Source organism: Myotis yumanensis, unplaced genomic scaffold (genome assembly GCF_028538775.1).
Source record: "Myotis yumanensis isolate MYYU_CA2020_CCGP unplaced genomic scaffold, mMyoYum1.0.hap1 SCAF_7, whole genome shotgun sequence".
Taxonomy (NCBI): Eukaryota; Metazoa; Chordata; class Mammalia; order Chiroptera; family Vespertilionidae; genus Myotis; species Myotis yumanensis.
Genome location: NW_027223758.1, coordinates 70,903,816 through 70,920,808, shown reverse-complemented (window position 1 = coordinate 70,920,808; position 16,993 = coordinate 70,903,816). Strand labels below are relative to the sequence as shown.

The following is a 16,993-nucleotide window of genomic DNA, read 5'->3' as shown; positions in this document are numbered from 1 at the left end:
AGAGCATCAGGGCACAAAGACTCCAGGGGAGGGAGACGGGATGGGGCATGGGATGGGTGCTTCAGGTAACGCAGTCTTGCCCACCCCCCATCTTTCTGAATGAACTAGTCCATCTCCTCCTCAGGCATCTGCGCATCTCCCAGAGTGTGGGAATTTCCAGTTCTGCTCTCTTCCCTCTCCTCTTATTACTCTCCTGGGGGAACTTGACCTCAGTCCAGAGGTGACCCAGCCAGGCCCCGGTCAGATTGCTAGTCACCTGTAGAACTGGCGTTCCAACTCCCATTCATGTCTTCCACATGCAAAGAACACAGTTACTTAACTCAGGGCACATGATACTGAAAATTGTGTCTTACTGCTTTGTATCAATCCCACCTTTCTGAGCTCTTTCACGCATCCTTGGGGCTGGAAGCCGAGAAACTACATCTTCCTTTTAATGATATAAAAACCGTAACATAGCCCTGGCCAGTTTGGCTCAGTGGAAAGAGCATTGGCCTGTGAACTGAAGGGTCCCAGGCTCAATTCTACTCAACCTCAGTTGCAGGCTCAAACCCTGACCCTGGTCGGGGCACATGCAGGAGGCAACCAATCAATGTGTCTTTCTCACATCAATGTTTCTTTCTGTCTCTCCCACTCCCTTCCACTCTTCTCTAAAAATCAGTGGAAAAATACCCTTGGGCAAGGATTAACAACAGCAACAAAACACCCACAACAAAATTTACCATCTTCACCATGTTTAAGTATGCAGTTCAGTAGTTCAACTATATGCACCCTGTTGTGCAACAGGTCGGCAGGACTTCTTCATCCTGCAAATCTGAAATTGTGCACCCACTGAACAACCCTACCCCTAGTGCTTGACAACCACAATTCTACTTTCTGTTTCTAAGAATTTGACTACTTTATACTACTTTATATACCTCAAATAAGTCAAATCATACAGTATATTTGTCTTTCTGTTTCTTATTTATCTCAGTATAATGTCCTCAAGGTTCATCCATACTGTAGCAGGTGTCAGAATTTCCTTCCTTTTAAAAGCTGTATATACTTTTCTTTATCCATTCGTCTGTTCATGGTACATCTGGATTGATTCCACCTCTTGGTTAGGGTGAATAATGCTGCAATAAAACACAGATACACATATATCTCTTGAAGATCCTGCTTTGGGTTATTTTGGATATCTACCCAGAAGGGACTGCTGGATCATATGGTAGCTCTATTTTTAATTTTTTGAGGAAACTCCATACTTTTTTCCATAGTAGTTTTATCATTTTACATCGCCACCAACAGTGCACAGGGGTTCAGATTTCTCTGCATACTCGCCAATGGTTGTCATTTGGTTATTATTTTTATTGTTCTTATTCTTACTGTAACTGCCATCCTAATGGATACGAGGTGACATCCCATCATGGTTTCATTTGCATTTCTCTGATGACTGGTGTTACTGCACATCTTTTCATATGCCTGTTGGTCATTTGTATATCTTCTTTGCAGAAATATCTATTCAAGTCTTTTGCTCATTTTTAAAATTAGTTTATTTGTGTTTATTGCTGTTGAGTTTTGAGTTAGTTCTTTATATATTCTGGGCATTAACCCTTTAGCAGATATACAGTGTGTAAATATTTTCTCCCATTCTGGAGATTGCCTTTACATTCTCTTGTTTGCTTCACAGAGTTTGTAAGTTTGATGTAGTCCCTCCCACTTGCCTATTCTTGCTTTTGTTGTCTATGCTTTTGTTGTCATATCCAAAAATAAATGACTGCCAAATCCAATGTCATGAAGCTTTTCACTTATGTTTTCGTTTAGGAGTTTCATAGTTACAGCCTTACCTTTAGGTAGTTAATCCATTTTGAGTTAATTTTTGTGTATGGTGTGGCATAAGGTAAGAGCCCAACTTTAATTTTTTTGTATGTGAATAACACAGTCTGTTGAAGAGACTGTACTTTTCCCATTATGTGGTCTTGACACCCTTCTTTTTTTTAAATATGTTTTTACTGATTTCAGGGAGGAAGGGAGAGGGAGAGAGAGATAGAAACATCAGTGATGACAGATAGTCATTGACCGACTGACTCCTGTATGCTCCCCACTAGGGATTGAGCCTGCAACCCAGGCATGTGCCCTGACCAGGAATCAAACCATGACTTCCCGGTTCACAGGTTGACACTCAATCACTGAGCCACACCAGCCAGGCTTGACACCCTTTTTGAAGCTCATTTGACCATATACACAAGGGCTTCCAATGGTTTTATAAGACTCTAATACCCTGTGTTAAACATCTTTCTGATTGAAATACCAAGAGTCCGTTTCTATTTCCTTCCTTAAACCTCAAATGATGATGCATCATGCTTATATAGCTTAGCAGCTATAGTTTAGAAGGCTTTTCCAAGCTGTAAGTCTTACTCTAACCTGAGAAACTTTCAGGACTCTTAACAAAAGGCATGGCATACTTTTCTTGTCTGTAGCTTTTTTTGTTTCCCAGAGAGGAAGGGAGAGGGAGAGAGAGATAGAAACATCAATGATGAAAGAGAATCATTGATCGGCTGCATACTGCACACACCCCACTGTCGGGTGAGCCCGCAATCCGGGCATGTGCCCCCAATCAGAATCGAACCAGGGACCTTTTGGCTACTTACAGACATTTAAAAATGTATCCTTTTCTTCTTGTGTCATTGGCTACTTACAGACCCACAAATGTCCCAGTCGAGCTTACTCTGCTCTCAGAGGACACCACGGAGTGCGATGATCACACCCATGCCCCGTGGAGATCAGGGGCACAGCTTCAGATTTTATTTTTCCACAATTACGGATCATTTGGTCATTTACAGAAATGTCCCCTTTAATTAAAGACCTCCTATCCTCTCCCACCCCCACCCACCCTTAGTCCACGAGTTTTGCCACTGTGCTCTGTGTTAAGGTAATCATGCTTTAGCTGTGGAAAGCAACAGTTACTTGACAAACTGTTGTGTTTTTTAAACTTACAGCCTTGGCTACTTACAGACAGACAGATGGGGGGCTAGGACCGCAGGATTTTCCAGACATTTTATTTTATAAACTAGAGGCCCAATGCACGAAACTCATGCAAGGGGCTTGGCCCTCGCAGCCCGGCTTCGTCCGGAAGGTCATCTGGAAGGTTGTCCGGAAGGTTATTCGGCTGTCCGGCCTAATTAGCATATTACGCTTTTATTATTGTAGATGTGTCACTCAATTTCTACATTTAAAAATGCATCCTTTTCTTCTTGTGTCATAAACTGCAAATCAGAACCAGCAGATATGGGCTCCTGATTTTATATGTAACATAAATAAGGCCAGGGAGGATGGAGCTTGGCATGAAGTCGCAATGCATGTTCATGGCAAGGCCAGGACCAAAGCCCAGAATTCCTCACTTTTAGATCTACTCACAGAGAAGGATGCAGGAAGCAGAGATCAGTGGCCCACCTGCTCCAAGTCTCGGGTTAGCAGCAGAGCCAGGAAAGGCACCCAGGAAGCCTCCCTTCCACCTACGATAGGGCCAGGCTAACCCATAGGCTTCATGGAAGAGACCGTGCCCACCCCCAGTCCCATCATGGTCCTGTAGCTTCCACAGAAGCACAAAGAAGCCCCAGGAAGAGCAGGGCAGGAGGGGCCTGAGGGATGCTCCAGCCGACTCCTCACTAGGAAACTGAGGTACACAGGGTCAAGTCAATAATATAAGACAGAGACGACAGTCTTGTATCTGTGTGCCAAAAGGAGGCAAGCCTGGGGGACATCAGTGTGGGCACCCCTCTCTGCCACTGCTGCCTCTGTAACTAAGGGCAAGTTATTTAACCCTTCTGTGCCTCAACTCCCCCAGCTGCAAAAGACAGGAACACCGTGGTAACTCCACCACACAGTGTTGTTATGAACCATAAAGGAGACGACGGTTAGAACACCTGGAACACAGCGAGTGCTCAATAAACACCAACTGTTACTATTTTTTAAAACATATTTTTATTGATTTCAGAGAGGAAGGGAGAGGGAGAGCGAGATAGAAACATCAATGATAAGAGAGAATCAATGGTGGGTTGCCTCCCACACACCCCACAGGGGAGTGAGCCCACAACCTGGGCATGTGCCCTGACTAGGAATTGAACCAAGCCATGCAGGCCAGACTAATTGTTACTATTATCAAGGGAAGACATCTGTGTTGTTGGGAGTACAACTGACAAGATAGAAATCTGATCAGCCAGGGCAATCTGGACAACAGAAGTACAATGGCAGCCACGTATTTAATTTTAAATTTTCTAGGAGCCACACTAAAAAAGGAGGGAAATGGGTTACATTGATTTTCATAATTTACTAGAGGCCCAATGCATGAAAATTTGTGCAAAAGTAGGTCTTCCTACCCCCAGCTGCCAGCACCGGCTTCCCTCCAGCACCCAGGACCCAGGCTTCCCTCCTCCGGCCACCCGCAGGCACCCGGGACCTGGGCTGACTTCCCTCTGGCCCCAGCTTCGTCAGGAAGGATGTCTCGAATGACATCCGGAAGACGTCCGGTCTAATTAGCATATTACCCTTTTATTATTATAGATTTTATCTAACCCAATATATCTAAACCATAATCATTTCAATATATAACTAATATAAAAATTATTAATGGGTGGCCCTAACTGGTTTGGCTCAGTGGATAGAGCGTCGGCCTGCAGACTGAAGGGTCCCAGGTTCGATTCCGGTCAAGGGCATGTACCTTGGTTGCAGGCACATCCCCAGTAGGGGGTGTGCAGGAGGCAGCTGATCGATGTTTCTCTCTCATTGATGTTTCTAACTCTCTATCCCTCTCCCTTCCTCTCTGTGGAAAATCAATAAAATATATTTTAAAAAATTATTAATGGGTGTTTTATATTCCTTTCTTTCCAGTAAGTCTTCAACACCTGGTATATATTTTACACGTACAGAACTAGCCACATTCCAAGTGCTCAAATGGTACTAAAATGAATTATGAAATTTTCCAGACTATTGGACCTTATTTTATGAAGTCGCTCATGCCATCTGATTTTTCTTTTACTAAATTAAAAAAAACTACTATATTTGTACTACACTACAATTTTCTTTTTTTGTCCAATCTTCCATAATTTAAAGCATAAAGAAAGCCTGTATCCTCATTAAAGACAATACAATTCATATTTTCAAAATCGAGGTGTTCAGTTGGTAGAGCCCTGGCCCCTGAAACAGGAGTTAAATGAGATGACCTGTCGGTGGACACATCACCCACCCACTTGCTGCCGTCACTGTGACTGTGATGATGCTAGTGATCACTTCCTCTGGGCTATCCTGGGAGTGGCTGGGGAGTGGCTGCCATGGAAACAGCAGGAGACTGAGGGGCATTGAGGGAAGGCACCTTTGCGGAAGGGTGAGATGTCTCTGATTCACGACTGCATCCGAGGGCTCAGGATGTCTGCCTTAGGTGGGCACTGGTGGGCCTCGTCAATTCAACAAGCAGATCACATGCTCAACCCTCAGTGACAGAAGTGGGGCACTCCCTTCACTTCCCCATAAAAGAGTTTCCAGTCACTTTAATACGTGAAATTTTCAGGGTGCAGAGAAATCTGTCAACTGTCTACATACGGTGTCTAAGATATGATTTAATTGCACGTGCATACTTAAAGTCACAGGTTTCCTAAAATATCATGTTACATTAAAAATAGATAGAGGTTCACAGCATAGACTATGGCGCCACATTGCCTGGGTTCAAATCTCAACTCCTCCAGTTACTACTAATTTGGGGTAAGTTACTTAACACTCTGGGTCTCAGTTTCCTCTTCTGTAAAACAGGGGTCATAACAGTACTCTGGGCTGTTGAAGTATCAAATGAATAAAAAACATGTAAAGCCCCTAGAACATGTGTTAGGTTAAAAACATAGTGGTTTACCCTAAAGCTGCAGCAATCCTGAGAAACAAGAACAAAGTTGGAGGGATCATAGTACCAGATATCAAGCAATATTACAAAGCCACTGTTCTCAAAACTGCCTGGTACTGGCACAAGAACAGACATATAGATAAAATGGAACAGAAGAGAGAACCCAGAAATTGACCCAAGCCATTATGCTCAATTAATATTTGACAAAGGAGGCAAGAGCATACAATGGAGTCAAGACAGTCTCTTCAATAAATGGTGTTAGGAAAATTGGTCAGATACATGCAAAAAAATGAAACTAGACCACCAACTTACACTATACACAAAAATAAATTCAAAGTGGATAAAGGACTTAAACATAAGATGGGAAACCATACAAATCCTAGAAGAATCCATAGGCAGCAAAATATCAGATATATGTCATAGCAATATCTTTACCAATACAGCTCCTAGGGCAATGGAAACTAAGGAGAAAACAAACAAATGGGACTACATCAAAATAAAAAGCTCTGCACAGCAAAAGAAACCATCAACAAAACAAGAAAGCCCACTGCATGGAAGAACATATTTGCCAATGTTATATCCGATAAGGGCCTAATCTCCAAAATTTACAGGGAACTCATACATCTTAACAAAAGGAAAATAAACAATCCAATCAAAATATGGGCAAAGGACTTAGACGCGTTTCGAAAGAGGACATACAGAAGGCCATGAGACATATGAAAAAAAATGCTCAAAGTCACTAACCATCCGAGAGATGCAAATCAAAATGACAATGAGATATCACCGCACACCTGTCAGAATGGCTATCATCAACAAATGACAAGTGCTGGCGAGGATGTGGAGAAAAAGGAACCCTCGTGCACTGCTGGTGGGAATGCAGACTGGTGCAGCCACTGTGGAAAACAGTATGGAGTTTCCTCAAAAAATTAAAAATGGAAGTCCCATTTGACTCAGTAACCCACTTCTAGGAATATATCCCAAGAAATCAGAAACACCAATCAGAAAGGACATATGCACCCCTATGTTCATAGCAGCACAATTTACAATAGCCAAGATTTGGAAACAACCTAAGTGCCCATCAGCAGATGAGTGGATTAAAAACCTGTGGTACATCTACACAATGGAATATTACACTGCTGTAAAAAAAGAAAGAACTCTTACCATTTGCAACAGCATGGATGGACCTGGAGAGCATTATGCTAAGCGAAATAAGCCAGCCAGAGAAAGATAAATATCACATGATCTCACTCATTTGTGGAATATAATAAACAACATAAACTGATGAACAGAAATAAACCCAGAGACAGAGAAGCATCGAACAGACCATCAAACTTCAGTGGGAAGGCAGGGGAGGGTGGGGGTTGGGAGGTAAGCGATCAACCAAAGGACTTGTATGCATGCATATAAGCATAACGCATGGACACAGACACTAGAGGGTGAGGGCATGTACTGGGGGTTGGGGGACACTGAGGTAAAAAGGAGACATATGTAATACTATATGTAATACTTCAAACAATAAAGAATTTTAAAAAATAGTGGTTTAGTGTCCATTCCCATATATCATAGAGACTTTTACTCAATCCCGTCACCCGCACGGCTGATAACAGGTCTGTCACAGGAAGCGTCTTCTTAGTCCACATCACCTTCATTTCCAGTCACACTGTTCAGTTCTAATACTTTTTGAACCCAGTTTTGATGTCACAGGAAACTGAACACTCAGTCAAGCATCTGCATGAGGATCAGAACAATTCGGTTTCCCATTCACCTGACAGATGTGTGCTCTGATCTGGCCACAAAGATCCTCTGTTGCTTTTCCATGCCATCTGTACTATTCGTCACCATTTGATCATATCCTCCACACTAATACTAAACTGTCTTCAATTTCTTCTCCCCCTCCCCCATCAATTCTGTGATCGTCGTAAACATCCCAAAACTAGCATTGATTGGGGTCACTGCCGGCTAATGGAGTTTCCTTAATTAACTCTGTAGTTCAAAGTATACAAGAGACCATCCTATTATATGAGATGTTTTGTAACAACATTTCCAAGAGCTGTTTGGAGACAAAAATCTGGCCTTTTATTTGGGCATATGGGGTATGGTTTGATTGCCATCGTTTCTTCTCCCGTTGCCATTTGTCGGGTGCCAGTTAGATAAACCGTGCTGCATCCATCCGGTGGAGCGCCATGTGGCCTGGGAGGGGGGAACCAGATCTGAACACAGTGACACAAGTCTGGGTGCTAGGATCCTATTCATCTGAATTCTTAGGAGGCACTAGACAGGTGGCCGAGGGCACAGGCTCTGGGCCCAGACTTCCTGCAGGCAAATCCTGGTCCACATATGCGAACTATGACCATGGGCGAGTCATTCAAGCTTCTTGCGCCTCCAGTTCCCCAATTTGAAAAATGCAGATAATTATCTCCACATGAGAGTGCTGTTGTAAGGATTAAGTAAGTTAATGTATGTAAAGTGCTTAGGAGAGCACATGCTACACAATTAGCACCACATAAATATCGCTTCCTTACTATGATTGGTACTATTATCACATACATATGTTCTCTCTTTTTCTCCCTCCCCCCTCCTCCTTCTCCTCCTCCTTTTTCTTCTCTCTCTTGCTCACTCCTCTCTTATCAATACACAACAGTCTGTTAATAGTGATAATTTGAGGAAACTGAGATGGGGCTGGAGAAAGTTAACCTACATGTACAAACTCGGCATTCACTTAAGGCAGGGGTCCTCAAACTTTTTAAACAGGGGGCCAGTTCACTGTCCCTCAGACCATTGGAGGGCCGGACTATAGTTAAAAAAAAAAAAACTATGAACAAATTCCTATGCACACTGCACATATCTTATTTTGAAGTAAAAACACAAATGTTTTCGGCGGGCCGCATGGGGCCCGCGGGCCGTAGTTTGAGGACCCCTGATTTAAGGTTTAAGAATAAGGTGGGGTTGGGTGCGAAGAGATTAACCAAAGAATTTATATGCATATATGCATCATCCACGGACACAGACAACAGTGTGGTGAAGGCCTGGGGCAGGGGGCGGGGGCAGGCTAGAAGGTCTCTATCCTCTGTGCCAAATATATAATGCAGTGTGCTCGGGACCACCTGTTCCTGACTTGCGATTTTAGGGTTTTGGAATTCACAAGGCGTTTTCCCAACATCAACTCCTGGGCTAGTTCCCAGGATTCCATGTTTGGCATGTGGATAATATTCTTCCTCCAGGTCTCCCAAGAGGAGACGGTATCCCTGAACTCACAGGACGGTGGCACTTTAGATGAAATGCACAGGAAAACGCCGAACCCAATTCTTGGTTAGAGTGAACACACAGTGAGTGCCAGTTTTCTTCAAAGAAAGCAAAGGCTCCGATACTCACAGCGCTCTGGCGTGCGTTCTTGCGTAGAAAAGGTGATGGCGCCAGGGTGCTGATGTGAGAGAGCCAGTGAGAGTCTCCTAGGGTGGCCGTGACAAATTACCACGAACTGGGTGGCGTAAGACAACAGAAACGTATTCTCTCACAGCTCCAGAGCCTAGGCGTCTGCGATCAGGGCGATGGCAGGAACACATTCTTTCCGAAGGCTCCAGGAAGAATCCTTCCTCTCACCTCGTGGCTTCTAGCGTCTGCTGGCAATCCACAGCATTCCTTCGCTTAACACCGCATCGCTCCGATCTCTGCCTGTGCGCTCACATGACCTACCCTGTGCGTCTGAGTGTCTCTTCTCCTCCAGTCATCCTGGAGGAGGGCCCAGTGTGACCAGCACGGCCTCATCACAACTTGATTCCATCCGTAAACACCTAATTTCCAAAGAAGGTCACACTCACAGGTGCTAGGGGTTCAGACTTCAACTTATCTCTCTGGGGAACACAATTCAACTCATACTAGACCTGCACTTCTCTCTGTAAATATCCGCAGTTAGAGTGAAGAAGGAATGCACAGCCCAGGGCGCAGGGGCCGGGAGGAGGAGCCCAGGATCCTCCTGGGGACGTGCCTGCTTCCACAGCAGGCTGGGCAGCTGGCTATTCCTGCCTGTGCGTGTGGCGCCTGTGTGTCTCCTCTCCCTGACTCTTCCCCACACCTGCCCCTTCCCACCAGGCCACCACTAAGTTGGTATTTCTCTGCTCTGGAAAGTTTTGCTGGAAATAAGAAGCTGCCTCCAGCAAGGTGTTTTCTAAGTCACACCTACTGGAGAGATTGTGCTGTGGGTCCCAGAGAGGCAGGGCGGGACAGGTGTGCCTTGAAGGGCTGGGAAAGTGCGTGGAGAGGTTCTCCCACACTGGGAAGGGGAAGAGATGGACCTGATGGCCCCACACCGCTTGGCGCCAGAGGGCTGCTGGGTGATGCACCTGGGCTGGCTGGACTTGGGACAGGGCTCCAAGCCTGGGAAAGAGGCAGCAGAATTACAAGACCCACGGGGTCCACAGGACCCACAAGAAATGCGACAGTGACTTTCAGAGGAAACCACAGTGACCTCCTCAAGTCCCCAGGACATTTGTAGACCCCCAGAGGAGGGGGGCATAATGACTGGAAATAGATATCTAACTCCGTGGAGGTTCAGGGTCAGATTCAAGGTGATGCAAATGCAGTATTTCCCATGCACCTGGTTTTCAGCCTGAGATTCGATCCAAATTCATTCCAACACTTCAAATAATGTCCTACAAGCATTCGAAGGAAATAGAAGGAAACCCCCAGGCCTCATTATCTCGGACTCCAGCCCTCTTTAAAATGACACTTTCAGCACATGCATCTCCTGCAGGGCCCTGGGCTGCACCTCAGCGAGGTCATGTGGAAACCATGCCAAGAGAGGGGAAGGCAGAGCGAGGAACCTGTGGTAGCCGCTCAGCTCCGTGGAAAGATAGAGGCCTGGAGAGAAGGTCTGTGGCTGTAATAACCCCACTCCTCTGTGGAAGCCCCAGTAAAGATGAGGTCGGGGGAGAACCAGGCCTGAAGCCTGGCAGGCTGGCCCGGACTTTTCCCACAGCGAGGGACGAGGAGAAGAATGTGCCACGGGTGTGGGTAACGCTGAACCAACAGAGCCGAGGAGCAGGAGGTGCTCCAGCCCTCGGGGCAGCGTGAATCCTGGGGATGGAAAGGTCTCTCAGGTCCCTCAGGGGTCCATGGCAGACCTCCCACTGGAAGGCTCACCTGGGTAAAACAGCATTGGTGGCAGGTGAGCTTACAGGAGGGGGCAAGGTTCTAAAACAGACTTAGACAGTAAGAACCAGAGGAGAATTTAGGGGAGCCAGCATTGATTAAGCCCCATTACGTGTGGACACTTCTCATCCACACAGGCATCATCCCATTTAACTCTCACACTGGTTCCCATGGTGAAGATGAGGAAACTGAGTCACTTGGCTGAGGCAGAGTATGGAGTAAGTGTGTCTGTGATGAGGACTTTGAAAGCAAAGAACAGAATGCAATGAGTGAGAACGAGGGAGTCTTTCTTTAGATAGACCAATGAGGGACAGTTTCCCTGAGAAGGAGTCATTTGAGCTGAGACCTGAAGAAATCAGCCAAGTTAAGAGTGGAGCCCTAGCCCATGTCACTCAGTGGGTAGAGCATCAGCCCATGCACCAAATGATCCTGGGTTTGATTCCTAGTCAAGGGCACGTACCTGGGTTGCAGGTTCAATCCCTGGTCCAGGTCAGACACATGTAGAAGGCAACCAATTGATGTGTCTCTTATATCGATGTTTCTCTCTCTCGCTCTCTCTCTCCCTCTCTCCCTCCCTCCCTCCCTCCTTTCCACTCTCTCTAAAAAAAAAAAGCAATGGAGAAAAATATCCTCAGGTGAGGATTAACTGAGAGAGAGAGAGAGAGAGAGAGAGAGAGAGAGAGAGAGGAATTCCAACAGACTATGCAAAGGTCCTGAGCAAGGAGAGAATCTGACATGTGTCCAAGGAACTAAAAATGGCCAGTGTGTGTGCAGCATTTTGAGAGAGAAGAAAGGGGGCTCAGAGAAGACACTAGATCATACAGGACCATGCAGGCCACAGCCAGGAGTTCAGATTTCATCCTATGTGACCAAGGAAGCCACCAGAGGGATAAATGCCCAAAATGACATGGTCTGACACGGAGGTTGTCACACAGAAGCAGTTCAGTGAAAGGTGATGGACCATCTGAATACATAGACTCAAGCTCGATTTCCAAAGCGATGAAACTACTGGCTTTACAGAAGAAAAAGTAAGACTTCAGCCTGTGCCCATGGGAAGAACAAACAATTTCGTCTAATCCAAATTCACTTTCATGCCTCTCTGCCTAAGAAGCATGGGGCGCCGCCGAAATCCACAGGCACATCACGACAGAACAATTTCAGTGATCGTTATCAAATGCCTCTACTTAGACAAGCTCCAAAGATTGTATTAGCACAATCCAATATTTATGAAATGTAGTCTGCCATAATGAGGGGATGAGAAAATTAAGATCAGAAGCCAAAGTTGTCCCTTTGGGGAGAGGCACTGGCACGGTGACAAAGGCAGCAATGTCACTGGGCTTCTCAGAGCCTTGATTTTCTGATCTGTAAAATTGGAAGGATGGCAGCAAAGACTAAAAATGTATGGTCAGTTCACAGAAGGCTAATGGCATTTAATAATGTTTATCATTCAATCCTTCATTTAAAACTATGTGATAGAGACTCTTTGCCCATCTATAGGCATCCATCTAACAAAAATGTTATTTCATACATACTATGTATGTGATGCACTGTATTAGGCACTGGAGATAAAGCTACAGACAAGATTGTCATGGTCCTTATTCACGTGGAACTTCTCATCTGGGGGTAAAACATACACTGAACCAATAGCATCCTCAGTGGTGGGTGTTACTGAGAAAGAGAGCGGGGGCGATGGGAAACGTACAGAGAGCTGACCCAGACGGGGGCACCCAGGGAGAACTACCACAAGGAAGTGATGTCTAAGCTGAGGTGTGAAGGGAAAGGACAAGAGCACAGAGAGAAAAAGGTTCTATGAAGAGTGCTGTTCTCAAGTAAGTTTCTGAGGTAGAAAAGAGCATGGAACATTCTGGAAACTGACAGAAGTCAGTGTGAAGTGAGCACAGGAGGCAATGGAAGATGGTGCAGCTGGAGGAATGGGAAGGACCAGTCATCCCAGGACTTGGAGGCCACCATAGGGCTTGGTATTCTTTCTCAGGGCAATCCGAAGCTTCAGAAAGATTCTAAGCAAAGGGAGGTGGGGACAATAAAGGGAAGAAGTAACATGAACAGGTCCATATTCTAGGACAATCTCTTTGGCTTTTGTGTGGAGAGAGGATTTAAATAGAAGAGGAAGCCAAGAAACCTGTTAGAAAACCTTCGTTTCCCAGGGAAGAGCTGATGGTGTGTGCACCAGGGCAGTGGTGGCAGAGGTGAAGAGATGCAAGCACACTTGAGATGTGCTCAGGAGGCCAAGTGGCAGAACCAAGTGACTGGCAGGAAGAGGGGATGAAGAGAGGGAAGAGAGGAGTATGAGCCCTAGGCTTCGAATCAGCACCAGAATGGACAAAGTGGCCTTTCCTGAGACAAGGAACTAGAGCAGGGGTCTTCAAACCACGGCCCGAGGGTCACATGCAGCCCGCCGAAAACATTTATAAGGCCCGCCGGGTGTTTTTGCCGCCGCTGCCTGTCCTGCTTAGCAGCCGACTCGTCCCGGGCCCGCAGTGCGCATGTTTGGAATGTCTGAGGGGCAGTGATCTGGCCCCGTTTGAAAAGTTTGAGGACCTCTGGCCTAGAGAGCGAGGAGATGAGGAAGGACAATGGATGAATCGAGTTCAGTGTTGGAGATGTTGAGTTTGGAGAGCCTACAAGAGCCTATGGGGCTTCGGGTGGGCTTACGAAGAGCAGAAGGAGCATGTGAACACACGCACACATGCTATAAGATCTAGATTTATTGGCCAACATCAAGGACAGCCACACATAGCAGAGCAGACGTGGTATGTTTCAGCATAGGTTCTCTGGATCATTGGAATCCCTAATGGAATGAGTATATCTAGCATTTAAACCAAGACACTTTTTAAAAATATATATTTTATTGATTTTTTACAGAGAGGAAGGGAGAGGGATAGAGAGTTAGAAACATTGATGAGAGACAAACATCGATCAGCTGCCTCCTGCACACCCCCTACTGGGGATGTGCCCGCAACCAAGGTACATGCCTTTGACCAGAATCGAACCTGGGACCCTTCAGTCCACAGGCTGGCGCTCTATCTACTGAGCCAAACCGGTTAGGGCCAAGACACTTTTGAGAGTAAAAATTGTAATGGGGCAACAGGCAGAGAGGTTGTCCCATGGTCACTGTACTAATGGGCATGTGTAGTTGTTGGTGACTCTGCTTATGCAAAGTGAAGATCCCACCAGATCTGAAAGGCTCAGTTTTGTAGCAAAGCACATCTTCATTATACGTGGGGCTCATGTCTACATTCAGAAGAAACTTATCAAAACAATTTACACCCATAGTAGGAACTATACTGAGCCACCCAGTAGCTTCCTGCTTTGGAGCAAAACTTAAAGTCAATGCGGCCACAAAGACCATAACCTCCCCTAGACACATCTGAGCATCTTCTCTGTCCTCAGATAAGTGACACCCTGAAAGATCCCTCCCCCCAGAATCCGCTAAGGCATGCACAGTGGATTGTGTAAATGTAGAGCTCAGAAGAGATGTCTGATGCGACTGAAGCCACAGGCATGGTTGAGGTCACCCATAGTGGGATGGTTTATTTTGTGTCAACTTGACTGAGCTAAGGGATACCCAAACAGCTGGTACAACATTATTTGTGGGTGTTCTGTGAGAATGTTTCTAGAAGTGATTACCATTGAACTGGTGAACTCAGTATAGGAGACAGTCCTCCCCAATGTGGGTGGGTATTGGCCAAGCCCTTGGGGACCCCAACAGAACCAAAAGGCAGCGGAAGAGTGAATTTGTTCTTTCTCGGCTTGAGCTGAGACATCTATCTTCTTCTTTCCTTGGACACTGGTGTTTCTGGTTCTCGGGCTTTTGGACTCAGATCAGGGCTCATACCATCCCACCACCAGCTTTGCTGATTCTCCAGCTTACAGATTGCAGCTCATGGACCTCTCAGGGGGCTTCTCCATAACCATGTGAGCCAATCCCTATAATAGATCTCCTCTTATATGTATGTCCCTATATATCCTATCGGTTCTATTTCTCTGGAGAACCCTAAGACACATGCAAAGGGTGTAAATGAGCCTGAAGAACCCCAATTTTAATGGCCAGAGTGAGCTGACCAAGGAGCCTGAGAAAGAGCGCCGAGAGGGTTGCTTAAAAGCCAAGATAGTGTAGGGGTTAGAGAGAGCTCTTGGTCATAGAGGAAGAGTGGAAGATGGCTTCCCTTACCCAACAATCAGCTATCCTGATAACTGTAGCAGGGATCACATTTTACAGAAAGGTGATCTTAATGTTCTCGGAGCTGTAATTCTTCCAGGTTTACCATATCAACTCACCGAGGCACACCCTACCCTGAGCACACCTCTTCCAGGTGTACCTCCCCTCCAACACATCTCATAGGCCTGCCTCATGCAGGTCTCCATCAAGGGTGCACATTATGGTTTCAGCCCGTTGGTTAAGCATAAACGTGGTATTCAGGATCTCTGGACATTAACTTCATGAGTAATATTTCCACTGTGGAAATTTCCCTACCTACATATAAGCTGTGTCTGTGTGGCCTGAAAGGAAAAACATGACCTCAGATTCTTCAGAAGCTCTTTCTTCCCTAGAAATGCCATTCTTGTCAGGCTCCCAAGCAAAATTGTGATGCTCCACTTGGAGCTAAAGATTAGAATATCAAAGCTAAAAGAAACCCTAAGGGTTCCTATGTCCAGGCAACATGTGACTCTTACCACGTTCTTAAGAGTTCACTCAGCCTTGTTTTGCATACCTCTGAGAATGGGAAACTTACTACCAACAAAGTTGTGTATCGCCCTCTCAGACAACTTAACCCATCAGAAAGTTCTTTCCCATGAGTCACCATAGAAGATACCATCCTCATCACAGGCCCAAACACAGTGGCTCACCTACCTGTGCCAAACACAGTGGGTCACCTACCTGTGGGCACAGCTGGGTCCAGCATTGGTTTCTCCCACGTGTTAATCTGCTCCCAGGTAAATCCATTGGTCCCCAGGGCCACGCTATAACCACAGTTGCTGTAGTGCTCATCAAAGGAACAGCCGCCTGCAAACAAAAGAGATATGGGTAAATACATCCTCGTGTCTGGGGCTTGGTTCGTTACTCCTGTCTCATCATTTACACCTCTGAATTTTAAACTCTGTAGAAGATTAAAAATAAGGGCAAGCAAATTGGATTTTTATATTTGCTTTGGTGCTCTCAGGAAAGGCGCTGGCATCTGTAGGTCCCCCCTATGTTAAAAAGTTAATAAGGCTAGCTACATTGATTTTAATCTTCCTTCCTGAGAAAGTAAACAGCGACGTCTCATTCTAAGCAGGAAGAAATGAATGCCGGGCCATGCCTCTGTAGCCGCTTCCTGCAGCACAGAGAGATGCTGCGATGCAGCAGAGAGCACCAGCTTCGGAGTCCCACAAAACCAGGCACAATCTGAGCTTTGCAAAGCTGCGTCAGCCCGGGCCGGGGGCTTCAGCCGTCTGTCTGATCAGTACCTCAGTTTCTCCACCTGTGATATGGAGGGAAACATCCACCTGACAGAAATATCATGAGGATGAAATGGAGTAACATATGAAAAGTAACCGGCACAGAACAAGTTCTCAACATCTGCCTCCATCCCTCTAAAAGCGATTTTTGAAATATCATTTTCATAAAGTAAAAATCAAATATGTGAAGCATTAGATAAGCATGCGCCTGGCAGATAATACAGTCGATGTTTACAGTGTTTAAAGCTTTCCCCTTTAAAATCTAAGCCATCTACCATTTTACAACAAGCTGTATCAACTCAATTTTGACAAGAATTTATTCTGAGCACATGCTATGTGTTGTAAGCCCCTCCAGGTAACACTGGAAATGCTGGTCTGTCCGGAGAAACAGGAGCCACAATATCCAGGAGGAGGTGCACTGATCAGGGCTGAGAAGGAGGCGAGCATCCAGGGATGGGGAACAGGAGGAAGGACACCGCAGGTGAGCGGGAGGATACAGAGGCAGAGGCCACGCCTAGA

General features: G+C 45.8%; 1 protein-coding gene across 14 annotated transcripts in view; it reads right to left on the bottom strand.

Annotated features, from left to right (window-relative positions):
* PTPRT (protein tyrosine phosphatase receptor type T) overlaps nt 1-16,993 on the bottom strand; it is a 935,828-nt gene that overhangs the window by 657,322 nt on the left and 261,513 nt on the right. For 13 of the 14 annotated variants that reach the window (XM_070420943.1, XM_070420935.1, XM_070420937.1 and 10 more), the window contains exon 2: nt 15,915-16,040. In XM_070420943.1, the coding sequence (XP_070277044.1) occupies nt 15,915-16,040 (126 nt within the window). Of the gene's footprint in view, nt 1-15,914; nt 16,041-16,993 lie in introns of those variants that run through there. The other variant, XM_070420945.1, reaches the window with a different exon arrangement.